General features: G+C 40.5%; 1 protein-coding gene across 1 annotated transcript; it reads left to right on the top strand.

The window, feature by feature from the left end:
- Positions 1-983: 983 nt before the first annotated feature.
- LOC111232849 (lysophosphatidic acid receptor 6-like) lies at positions 984-2,439 on the top strand. Its single transcript, XM_022760516.1, has one exon. It carries the CDS (start codon positions 1,157-1,159, stop codon positions 2,027-2,029), a length of 873 nt encoding a protein of 290 aa, XP_022616237.1. The 5' UTR covers positions 984-1,156; the 3' UTR covers positions 2,030-2,439.
- Positions 2,440-12,280: the final 9,841 nt, after the last annotated feature.

The raw sequence follows: 12,280 nt of genomic DNA, 5'->3' as shown, positions 1-12,280 counted from the left end.
ACATTGTAATGTTAATGATATGTGCTAAACATCCGTATATGAGTGTGATTGCAAACATGTTAGCTTGCTGGTTTTAGCATACACCTCATAGCACTGTAACAGATTCTTTGTTTTCTCACACTGATAGAATTTGTTTGCATTTCTCATTCGTACTAACTCTGAACCCTTCAGGAAACAGCTTTCTCACTTTCATCTGTGAGAACTTTTACGTTCTTGATACCTAGGCTACACCCTTTGTTTAGCCAGTATTAATGTCTAAATCAAGGGAAGTAAGGAGAACTCAGTTTCAGTTACACAGATATTTACATAAAGTTAAAATAGGCTTCACAGTTTTTGCCTCCAAACAACGACTTTAATCATTATTTGTTCAAAATCCAATTGAAGTAATTCATGAATACTGTGTGTGCTGCTCACTGAATTCACTGTAAGATAAAGCGGGGTAATTAGGTGATTTACATTCTGTGAAGACGTTGTAGTGTTCAACAGGTGTGTCCAACATAAACACGCAAACACATCAGTCATGCAACTCCGCGCACACGCGTACCTGAATGCCACTGGAAACACATTCAGTGGCAACATAATCATAGTCATTTTTTTCTCCCCGCACACTCAGTAATTAGTGTACGTTGACGGTGTTTAATTACCGTGATTGTCAGTTCAGATGGAATTTCAACACAAGATATCTGCCGGTGCAGTGCAGATGGTGTTAAGAGACCATACTCATATACTACAATTACACAAACGGGGCCTCCTGAATAGATTGAATCTATCAAACACTATGTACCCTGCAGTTTGCCTCATGCATTCTCTCTTCACTCTAAGGAACTGTGAATGTATGACAGTATAAAGGATGTGTGAGAAAATGTACATGCTTGTGGGTTATTAGAGTAATGCACATTGTTGTGGTTTTGAAAAAAAAAAAAAGCTTTAAAAAAGCCTTATTTTCAAGCCTTCACATCCGTTTCTTGACAACGACAGTATTTTAACTCTTCCTCAGTAATCTTGTTTCCTGTTTAAAAGTTCTACTTCATGTAGAAACAACTTTTGTTCTCAGTGATGCTGCTGCGCCTGATTGACAAAGAGGAGGGGTGATTGTGGTTTCTGTCACAGTAACATTCACTCGCCTGCACTTTTGCATTTCTCACAGACGCGAAACATGTGCAACTTCACGCTGAAAGAAAATGGAACAGCACCTGAAATGAAGAACACGGTGTACACTCTGGTGTTTGGATCTGTCATGGTGCTGGGTCTGCCTCTCAATGCCATGTCACTGTGGATCCTGCTCCGCCGCCACAGCCTCAATTCCCCCAGCGCTGTCTTCATGGTCAACTTGGCAATCTCAGACCTGCTGCTCGTCATCTCCTTGCCCATGAGGGTCTACTTTTATGCCACGGGCACATGGCCTCTGGACAGCATGGCCTGCATCTGGATCACGATGATCTTTCGCAACAACATCCGCTCCAGTGCCATCTTCATCACCTTCATCAGTATGGACCGGCTGCTTGCTGTGGTCTTCCCTCTGAGGTCCCGCCATCTGCGAACCTCGTCCAATGCCTGGAGAGCTGTTATGTTCATCTGGGTGTTTGTGCTGGTGATGAACATCCCGGAGAGCGTGTTCTTTAAGAGATTTCTGGACAACAACAACGTCACAACCTGTTTTGAATTTCAGGCTCCAATTAAATCTCCACTTAAGTATTTCCAGTCTATCTTAGTGTTCACCATGCTGGCAGTCAACATTGTGTGCACGGCTCTGGTTTCCTGGACTCTAAACAGGCGTCTGAATGAATCTGCAAGAATCCGAAACAATGTGAATGTCATGCTGATTTTCGCCATGAACTTGATGATGTTCACCATATTTTTCTTCCCCATATCAGTAGTTTTTATGGTTGAAAACTGGAGATCTTATTTGATGCCACTGTTATGCCTTGCCAGTGTGAACTGCTGCCTGGATCCGCTGTTGTATTACTTTTCTTTTGATGGCTTCTGGAAGAGACAAGAGGATGTGGACACCTCTCTTGCAAGAGAATAGTTTGTGATGACAATACACAGAGACAGGTGGCATTACTAACTTAATACTATTTAAATAGAATATGCATTATTTTTTGTGTGTTTGGATATGTGACATAAAGATAACAAATGGAAAACTGAACATTGTATATTTTATAAAATACAAACAGTATATAAACAGTTTTTATTCTTCATGAAGTTTATTCTTAAAGTTTAAAGTTCAAATATTAATCAGTGGAAATCTTTTTTTATCTGAATATTAGAGTGCAACTTTCAGTGGTAGTTGTTTTTTCCCTCCATGTGTGACACAGATCTGAAACATCAGATCTGTGAACAGCAGATGCTGAACATGTGAAACCACATTTTCTTTTTTTCTTTTTTTCTGTTCCCATCTGAGCTTCAAAAATCAGTCAACAAAGTTGGGTCCTCAGACATCTTGTGTTAAATAAAAATATGAAAACTTTCTCAAGTTATTGACTATGAATCTTATATGACTGACCTGTTAAATCTGTGTCACCTATGGCAGGTTGTCTACATGAGCTGTAATAATAGGGAACAACAACAACAACAACAACACGAGCGTGAGTAAGGTAAATAGCCAAAAGCAGTGGTGTATTGGGAACTGCCTCGATTCAGTCAGTCATATGAAGTAAAAACACTGCGAATATTCCTTACTGCTTCCTGACATATTTGTACAGATGTTTTCCCTGTTGCCTTTTAAAAATGTGACCCAACTGAACTAAACTCAAATAATTTGTACAAGGTCAGTAACCTCCTGAGTTTACTACACAGAAATTGAACCTTAAATTATTATGTTTAAATGAAAGTCTATTAAGTGTGCTGAAAGTGTTCAGTCACATTTTCAGTTTGAGAAGTCAGTCCACATCTGGCTGCTGTGGAAACTACTACAGTGGAAGAATTTTTTTTTTCATTATAATCAGAGGAAACCGCCAAGACTACTTTTAACAGACGCACAGCAGGTTTCCATCTTGTATGTACCATTCAAATTACAAGAAAGAACGAGCTGTAACCATCAAACCATGCATGCTAGGAAGTCAGCTAAAATGCTCATTGTTTTTTTTTGATATAACTTTAAAGAGACCCTGTAGACAAACATAATGCTTACATTCAGTGTTTCTTATCAAAATTGATAGTTGGGTCTCAACTGACAGATGTGTTGAATGCATTTCCTTCCTCAAATCATCTGTAGTTGATTATGTGTTTACATGTTCTTTAGTGCCTTCAATAATGCATTCCTACAGTGTAAACCACATCACTTACGTGCTTGTGGGTGTGTGGGTATGTGCTCTTCAACATGCAAACCAGTGAGTTGTCTACAAGTACTTTACCTTGAGTAGTTTTAGTTTACTGAACTCTATATTTTCAATGTAGTCTATCCAACCTTTTTTATTTTTCATTATAAATAAGATCAAATACCCAAAACTTCAACTTCATGATACTACACAGTATATGTGTGTGTGTGTGTGTGTGTGTGTGTGTGTGTGTGTGTGTGTGAGTGAGAGAGTGAGAGAGAGGGGAACAGGAGAGAGAATAACACATCAAAGATTGCGAAACATGGTGACCACACCCTGACCAAGGAGAAGCACCACTTTTTTTTTCAGAGACAAGCTACACCCTCTGGTTTGCACCTCTGCGGAGAAAGATTCACACTGCAGCAACATAACGACCCCAAAAAACCCTCAAAGCTTTGCAAGAACTACTTGAAGACTGAAGAAGACCAAGGAGTCCTTACTGTCATAGACTTTCCCCCACAGGCTCCTGACCTCAGCCCCATTGTACATTTATGGGGGCTCTTGAAGACTGAGAAAGCCAAGCACTCAGATCATGCTGGGATAACATGGGTCATCAGGTTTGAGGCCATGCCAGTTTGAGTGCATGCTGTCATTAAAGAAAAAGGGGGACATACTAAATACTAAGATACTCTGAAATACATGTAAGCATTCAGCTTTTCACTCGAATTGTTAAGAAGACAGGGGTCACCTGATGCAGTGTGAGAGAAGACAGGCGAGTAATGAGCTGATAAATACTTCAGATGCAAGATGATGAGTCATCGTCCTGTGGAGATATAAAGAGAGATCTACACTCACACGGACCTGACGCTACTAAGAATACCAAGATTGAAGCTGCGGGTTCATGACATAGGTCAGGATATATGTATCACTAATAAAGATCTCCAGGCGAAATACGTCGCACCACAGCATCGGTGGAGGCTAAACTCTTGATTCTAATCACGAGAAGCGACAAGTTAATCACAAAGTTGTTGAGCTGATATTATGATGTTGATGTGATATTATGAAATGCAAAATAGAAATGGTGTGTGTCTTTTGCACTGCACTGTATTTATGTATTTATGTATTAATGCTGTGTGTTTATATGTAATTCTTGCAACTCAAAAATGTTTACCTTTTGGAAAAAAATGTTTCTAACAAAATGAGAATTGGTCAAGTGATCCATATGTATTCATCACACCTGTGAATGCGCTTTTAATTGTACTGAGCAAACCTGAAGAAGCCACAGTGGAAATGCACTGTTTGCTCTTAATAAAAGTCACAGTAAAACCATTTCAGTGTGCAGTGGTTAAGGCTGATTTATGCTTATGGTAAAACTTTCAGTTTAGGGAAAAGTCACAATCCCCCGTCATCCTTTTTAGCTCTTCTTTTGATTGCTTTTAACGTCATTTGGCTCTGTCCTCTGTGCGTCTTTGGCTGAGGCCGTTGTTCAGTTCAGGAGCCAGCAGCGCTCAAGTCTTACACGCTTTGCCAAATGGAGGGGCATCTGTATATGCTCGTAAGAAATAAATCCAAAAAAGGATCTAGATTTGAAACAATCCAAATGTAATGTCTGCTAGTAGAATGAGGGGAATTTGTTGTTCACAATTAGGACACTGTAAATCAGCCAAGCCCTGCTACTTGATCGCCTGTGCATGATTCTGCCCTCGCACATCTCTTCACCTCTCATTTCTTAACTAGGCCATTGAAGGAACATAACCAAACCACAGAAACCACAGGTACAGGGTGTTCATCCTGTAAAACTATTTATATGCAAAAGTTCACATTTTCACCCCACAGCCCCTTCTAACTTCTGAGCTTTCACTCTCTCACTCTCAATACATGTGAGCGCCGTTTGAAATATTTGTATGTATTTACTGCTGCATCTTCCAAATAAAGTCAGGTCATCAATAGTGCTGCTGCTGACCAGATCCTGCTTTACCGTGACCCTTCATAAATTGGAGACCTGCATAGATGTGGTTTCCTCCCCTGGGCTCCATATATGTTTAATGTGACCTTTACCTGTGCCCTCTGCTGGGGAAGTTGAATGCTGAGAGACTGAACAGAAAAAACATCCACTTCTTCATACAACCTCACCTCTGTTGATTTTTTTAGCCATGACACACCACAGCACTGCCGTCACTGTTCGTTCACTCGTTCATGTTTTGTTTTGCTGAGTCAAATTAATTTCAGCTTAATTTTAGCCCTAACATCTAAAACAGCGTGTGTGTATGAGCTTTTATTCGCTGCTGATTGGACTGTTTTTGTAAACTGTAGAAATTGGCTTGATTTGTGGTCGGTGGAAAATGTTTTGAGGTTCAGAACAAAACATTGTTGGTGTAGCTTTCCCTCCATTTGTTCAGATTTGATTTGTGTTATCTCTGAATTTAGATTTATTTATGTGTGTGTGTGTGTGTGAGAGAGGAACAGGAGAGAGAATGATACTGTGTGTGTGTGTGTTTCCTTGTGTATGTGTGTATCAAGGTCAAGCTCGTGTTTGTTTAGAGCTCTGTGTCTGTAAGTGAGTGATATCCCAGATGTGGAGAGACGGGAGGGTCTGACTGAGGCCAGTCACAGTCAGATCACCCTCTACTCCCAAGGTAAAAGCAGGAAACACACACACACACACACACATTACCATTCACATAAGTACAGTACTAGGTCAAAGCTTAGTATATGGCTGGACCACGTCATCGGCTATTTGCATTCTGCCTGGTGTCAGCTGGTTTTAACCCTTTATCTGTTTGCTTCTCTCCTGCCCCCTGTGCTCACATATCCAGTATTTTAATGCAGCCCAATTCAAAACCAAGCTGTTCTCATTTACATGTTTCTCTGTTTCTGTTCAACAGAACAAGTTTGAAAAGGTGACTGAAATGGTTCACAACAAGACTTCATGTTAACCCACAGTGTTGTGCAAGTTCACACTTAAAAAGAAACTAGTTCAAAGTTCAGTGCATACAGATGAAAATGAACTAGTTCACATTCATTTGATTCTTCTACCCCTCCATCACCAGATGACTCATTGTATACCACTGACACAGACATTAGTTAGATTTAAAATCCGTACATAAAAATAATCTGTCTGAGTCTTCACTTGTTTGTTCATAAAACTGCTTGAAATGCTCAAACAAACTGGCTTCAGCAGTAGCAGATGCGTCTGTATTGCTGGCACTAGCCAAGCTGGGCCGTGTCCATGGAGACGTCATGCGTTGTGCCGTAAAACTGTCGTAAAACGTGGGTTCACATTCATCATTTGTTAATTGATTCGTTCAGTTCAGCTTCACTTAAAATATGAACGTGTTCAATGAACGGTGTTCATTGCCGTCTGAACAGACTGGAAATCTAGTGACAAAAGTGCGAAGTTGGCAACACTTCTTGTTTGCATCAAATCTTTTTTTTAACGAGCAATAACCACCTGGTCGATCACCTGGCGACCAATGGTGTAACCTTATCACTATATAGCGTCATATAGCCTTTGGCCAATCAGTGATGTAACTTTTTCACTCTGTCAGTCAGTCAGTTGGCGATATTCACATGTATAGGGCTGGCTCTGCTGCAGTCCAACCAAAAATACCCTGAGCAGGTACATTCAGGTCTGTGAGCATTTCTGCCAAGAACCACAAACAAGCCTGTTGTGCCGCAGCCAAGTCTGCCTTGGACCAGAAAAGGACTGCTATTCAAAGACAACAGCAGCTTTGGTGACTGTGGAGAGTCAGGCAGCCCAAAGAGCCAAAAAACAGAGCAAAGAGAAAAAAGGGACAGACAAAAACAAATGCTGAGCTACTGAATGGACAGAAGAGGAACAACAATCCTCCAACATCTGAGGCCTTGAGAGAACCCTGAGATCATTTGAACAGACAGAAATGTGCAGGAAGCTGCTCAGCCCAAACAAGTGCAATGTTTTTTCAATATAAGAGGAGGGAGGGTGCTGTGAAAATGCATATTAAAACATCTACAGAGGATTGAATCCCAATCACTCGACTGGAGTTTTGATTGGAAATGTTTTGCTGTTTATCCAAACGGCAAAGGGAATGAATGGTGAAACAATTTCAGTCAAAAACTCCAGAATGTGATTTGGATTCAAGCTTTTCTGCAGAGAAACGGTATCATGACAACCTCAAAATCTGTAGGAGCAGAGTTACAGCAACAATGATACAGTCAACATCCATCCAACACCCTGGAGGGGAAGTTAACATTTCATGACATAGGCTTATTTGCCTTCTTGCTAAGAGTTAGATGAGAACCTTGATACCACTCCCAGGCCTGTTCGGTAAATGTACTGTATATGTAGCTGCAACTGACACGTGCCATCTTATTTGTTAAATACAAAAAACAATGCATACAAAGTTGTGGTTTTAAAGGCCTGTGACCTCCTGAAGTGTCATCTGGTTGCCTGGTAACATCAGAGCCAGGCTAGCTATTTCTCTTTGTTTTCAGTTCATGCTAACACTAACAGACTTCTGACTGTAGCTTCATATAAAGTATACAGACATCAGTGGTATCAATCTTCTCATCTCTTGTGTAAATTGTCAAACTAAATTGATCATTTTAAAGTTTGATTAAACACTTTTACAGTTTGCAAGAAATTTTTACATTTATGTTACATTTTCCCCACTGATTCATCCATTGGTTTCCATTCATTTCTGTACAGTGTGAAAATTAGTTAGACCCTTAAATCTTGCTTGTGCTGTGGAATCCCACTGACTTCCTGTGTGAAACCTTAACTCAGTGAACATTGAGTCTGTATCAGTTGTTGCTGTTATTTGTTAAATTGTTAAATTTGAAGTTGGCATTACATAACCTCATAATGATTATGTAACTTTGACAAAAACATATTTTATGTCACAGTGAAAATATCACCGTTATGGATTGCACAATTTAGAGCGAGGTTGTACAGAAATGAACGGGAGTCAATGAATGTGCGGAGGGTTAGAAAAAAAATATACATTTAAATTGTAAAACACATCTCCATGCTTTGTAGTATGTGTAATGGGATTTGTTATGCATAGGCTAAAACATGTAAAACCATTGGTATGATCCTTTAATGTTTCATTGGGGGGAAAAAAAAGAAGAGGCAGCAGAGAGCAAAAATTAGGTTGAGTGGAGAAAAATATGCAGAAGTTTTCAGATGTGAATTTTCATTGTCTGACTGGAGAGGAAATAATATTTGCTTTCATAGTTTTCAGTAATGGGATTGAGAGATGTGAGAGACTTTGAGCAGATGACAACCTCTGGCCCAGTTCCTGCCAGCGAGGCGAGGCAAAACGGGGCCAGAAGGCATTCTCACAGCTTCAGACCGCTGCATGATGTAGGCGGCATCAAAGCAGCGCCACCGACACTTCCTCAGAAAGAGCCGTGGGGAAACGCCAGGGGGATGATGGTCTATCTCTTTGCCTTTCTCTACCTCCTCTTATCCCTCCCCTCCCCTGCCGCCCCTCCTCCTCCAGCCCGAGCCAGCTGTCAGTGGGAGCATGCGGAGGCACTGCACTCTGTCACACAACACTAACAGGAGAGCGAGGGTGGAGAGGGGTGGATAGAGAGATCTGAATGTGGTTACAGTAGAGTGATTAGGCCATGTATCGAGCCGAGGAGAAAAGATGGAGGCATCAGGACAAAACAGAGGGAGGGTGAAAGAGAAGATACGGGATGAAAGATGAGACAAATAGAAACTCAGGAGGGGGATCTCTCGAGTCAAAATGATATCTGTGGTGAGGGGCAGATAAGAGGAGGAGGAAGGCGCTGGTTGATTGTCCAAAGGCACAAGGTGGAAGATGAGCTGTCTCGTGTCCAGCAACAGGAAGGAGACTGACAGGAACAACAGCAGGGAGCATCCTGGCTGGGATCTGCCCTGCGATCTCAAGTGTATTCCTTGGGAAGAAAAAAAAAAAAAAAAAACAACCATTAGATTTTATTGTAAATGTCTAAACACATTCCCCACATGCTAATGTTCAAACATTTAAATGGACCCTGGTGTAAGAAATGCACACATAAGAAATTCACTTCTCTATGATTATGCACCAAGTAACAACACAATGGACCATTGGCTTCCACAATGAAGGAAGATGGCTTTTCTATTCTCTCCATGTGTTCAGCAAATGATCAAATTAAGATGCATGAGTGTGCTTTTCTATCTGTCACACTTGCTGTGCACAGAGGGATCTCCACCCAGACCTGCATAGCTGGAAAAAAGGTGTGTGTGAATGTGTGTGTGTGTGTGTGTGTGTGTGTGTGTGTGTGCAACAGAATTCTTGGGTGGATGTATATTCGTCAGCTAAAAGATAAATGTAGAAATTGCTATCTTCTATGTAGGTGGTATTCTTCCACTTCAATTGTATAGTTTATATAGCAGCGGCAGGACAGGAACATTCGCATTATATCGTGTTAGGTATTGTTATATTGCATGGACGACCACATTGTGTCCTTGCACATTGTAGCCAAGCACTAGCTTGACCATTCATAATACCTACTTGCACTGTCAATGATATAGTATTCTGTGTTCAATGATGCTGCTGTCTGCTCTCTATAACTCATAAATCTCTGCAAATGAAGCATACATTAGATTATTACTGACTGCAAGTCTGCTTAGCAGCAAAAAACCTCTATACACTATTCGAAATGTCACCGAAGGTGCACTGAAGGTGACTCATTAGCGCCGCGGCGCTCTGCGGCAGTGGGTCATAAATGGATGTGGAAGTGAACCCAGGGAGAGCCTTGAGATTTTGCTCAAAGAACAAAAATCGATACGAAACAAAACTATTACATCTACCTCATTACAGCCCGATGAATTTATGATCAGACTTTGTTCTCAAAGTTGATCTAAGTTGATGTCGTTCATGCTGTTTTATGAGCACACAATGCACCGTGTGACATTTTTAGGTTGTCAAGAGTTTGGACAACCTGCGAGTGGTGCTTTGAAAAACATCTTACGTTAAAATCCCTATTGATGCTTTCCTTCTTCTGGGAGGAGCAAAGTGACAGCTCTCACAGCACATTATGTATTTATTACTGTACGCTGCAATCATCAATTTTAAACTAATATCCTCATCTTCTTCTTCTTGTTTCCATCATCATTTAGCAACCTACACAGATAATGGCCTCCTATAACGTGTGCCACTAATATCTCCCAAAAGTGAAATACTAAGAGGAGACAAATAGAATTGCACATTAAACTGCTCAGCCAGGTTAGATTGCCTAATACTCGCAGTACAAGAGAAACCTTTTCTGTTTTTTCCTCTGGACACTGAGCAGACGGACGGACACAGTGTGGTATCACATTAGTATCGCAGCTTGCAGTTCACTATTCCCGGGGTGGTGGCTATACAGTAGCCTAGCGGGCATAATGTGTGTCAATAATGAAAAAGCATCCAAGACCTGGAGAGCAGAGAGGGAGTTCTAACCAAAAATGGCCTTTTCTAGGAGGTTGTAAAATGAAAATAGCCTTGATGGGAAAAAATGAAAGTATTTTGCCTGATGCAGCCCAGTCACTGATATAGAAAGTCATATCAAAATCAGAAAATAACCAGGGCCGTGGAACTCACAGGTGACTTTCCTTGCTAGATTAAGATTAGTTATTTCGTGCACAGCTTTCCTGTGTTACCATATTTGTTTTCACTGATTAATGGCTGTAATTTGTAGATCTGTGGCTCAGCTGTAAAGCCTTGAGGAATATATTAGCTTACACTGCGTGTCCTTAAATGTTCTAAAGCAATGGAAAAGCAACATTTTATATTGTAGGGAACAAGATATTAAAAAGGATTTATATATTCATTGCTTTTTGTGGTAGTATTTGTGGTAATATTAAAGGTCCCATATTGTATACAGGTAGATGTCCATGTCTTTTCTGATTATAAATTAGGTCTAGGCTCCATATTAATACTGTGAAAGTATCAAAGCGCACAGTCCACAGAGAAATGCACACAGCTTAAAATGAGCTGTCAGGACTACTGTAACTTTGTGATGTCACAACAAAGCACCGCCCTAAGCCATGCCCCAAGCCCCTCCCACCTGGACCCACCATCCAACCTTGCAGGATTTAGTTTCTCTGAGTGTTTACCTGATATCTGCCATATTTTTATTCAATCACTCAATAAACAGTCAGCCAATGAGGAAAGAGACTCGGAGCATCCTCTCTTCTGATTGGCTCACTGACCTGTCGCTACTAGAGCTCCAGAGAGAAGCCTGAGAGAGGACATGACAAACAAAGATGTTTTCTGGTTCTTAAAACCACAAAAATATCTTCTTATGGATCAACACTTCAAATAAAACAAGAGAAGTGTAAAATATGGGACCTTTTAAAGCAATATTATAATTGTCACTAAATTCTACTGTAGACAGACAAATTCAAATATTCATTATGTTATTTAGGCCCCATGAGGGTCACAGCACCTCATCTTGAGAACCGCAGCTCATTTTCTCTGGACGCCTTTTTGTTGGTGAGACACCACTTAGGTCATTTCTCAGTGAAAAGAAGACCAAATTTAATTTCATCACTAGATGGTGTGGATTCAAATCTGTGCATTGTCATCTGTTTGTATTATTATTTTTTTCTCCTTTCCCTGTAGATAACGCTGGCAATATTTTTCTCTGCCTCCTAGAATAATCCTTAACCAGCAAGAGATAGTCCAAGAGAAAAGTTCCTTTGAGATAGGCTCCTCAGGAAAATTGAAAAAGTTATTATTAATCCTACTGCCTGGGACCAACAAACACACATGCACGCACTCACACTCATGCCAGTAACACACGCCCACACACACCTACAGACGGACTGAAAGAATGAAATGAGGATTTTGAGGATTTTTTTTTTCTTTTTGCCTGTGAAACATTGGAAACGGTAACGTTCTCTCTGGCAAAATGAGTCATGCCACGCAGGGATTTTTAATTTTATTGCATATCTGAGAGAGCCGTGAGAATATTTGAAATTTAAGAGGCAGTCTAAAGACTCTCTTTCTGTGATGAGATAAATACCAAATGTCTTAGCATTTCAG

The sequence above is a fragment of the Seriola dumerili genome, unplaced genomic scaffold (genome assembly GCF_002260705.1).
Source record: "Seriola dumerili isolate Sdu_G_001 unplaced genomic scaffold, Sdu_1.0 BDQW01000337.1, whole genome shotgun sequence".
Lineage (NCBI taxonomy): Eukaryota > Metazoa > Chordata > Actinopteri > Carangiformes > Carangidae > Seriola > Seriola dumerili.
The sequence above is the reverse complement of the archived record's forward strand: the minus strand, read 5'-3'. Positions and strand labels throughout refer to the sequence as shown.